Source organism: Eleginops maclovinus, chromosome 11 (genome assembly GCF_036324505.1).
Source record: "Eleginops maclovinus isolate JMC-PN-2008 ecotype Puerto Natales chromosome 11, JC_Emac_rtc_rv5, whole genome shotgun sequence".
NCBI lineage: Eukaryota > Metazoa > Chordata > Actinopteri > Perciformes > Eleginopidae > Eleginops > Eleginops maclovinus.
In genome coordinates this window covers 25638538-25638862 of record NC_086359.1, presented here as the reverse complement: position 1 = coordinate 25638862, position 325 = coordinate 25638538, and the positions used below count along the sequence as shown (strand labels likewise).

Sequence of the window (325 nt, the reverse complement as noted above, 5' to 3'; positions counted from 1 at the left end):
TTTGAAGGAATTTGATCCTTTTCTGCAAAAACATAACCCCCCATCAAATGCTCAGTATACCTCAGCAACCTCCCAGAATGAGATGATTGACTGTTGTGCCCAGGAAGTGACAAGTGTCATTGTATCTGAAATGACAAAGTCCAAAATCTATGCCATCATGGCAGATGAAGCAAGAGATGTCAAATCAGAGCAGTTAGCTGTTTGCGTCAGGTATGTGTCAGACGGGGCAGTGAAGGAACGTTTCCTAGCGCTTGCGGAGATTAAGTCATTTGATGCCCAGTCCATTGCAAAGGAGCTGCAGCAGCAGATTAAAAAAAATGGTCTT

General features: G+C 43.7%; 1 protein-coding gene across 1 annotated transcript in view; it reads left to right on the top strand.

Annotated features, from left to right (window-relative positions):
* LOC134871524 (trichohyalin-like) overlaps positions 1 to 110 on the top strand; it is a 3671-nt gene extending 3561 nt beyond the window's left edge. The window contains exon 2 of the mRNA XM_063894241.1: positions 104 to 110. Within this exon, the coding sequence (XP_063750311.1) occupies positions 104 to 110 (7 nt within the window). The remainder of the gene's footprint in view (positions 1 to 103) is intronic.
* Positions 111 to 325: the final 215 nt, after the last annotated feature.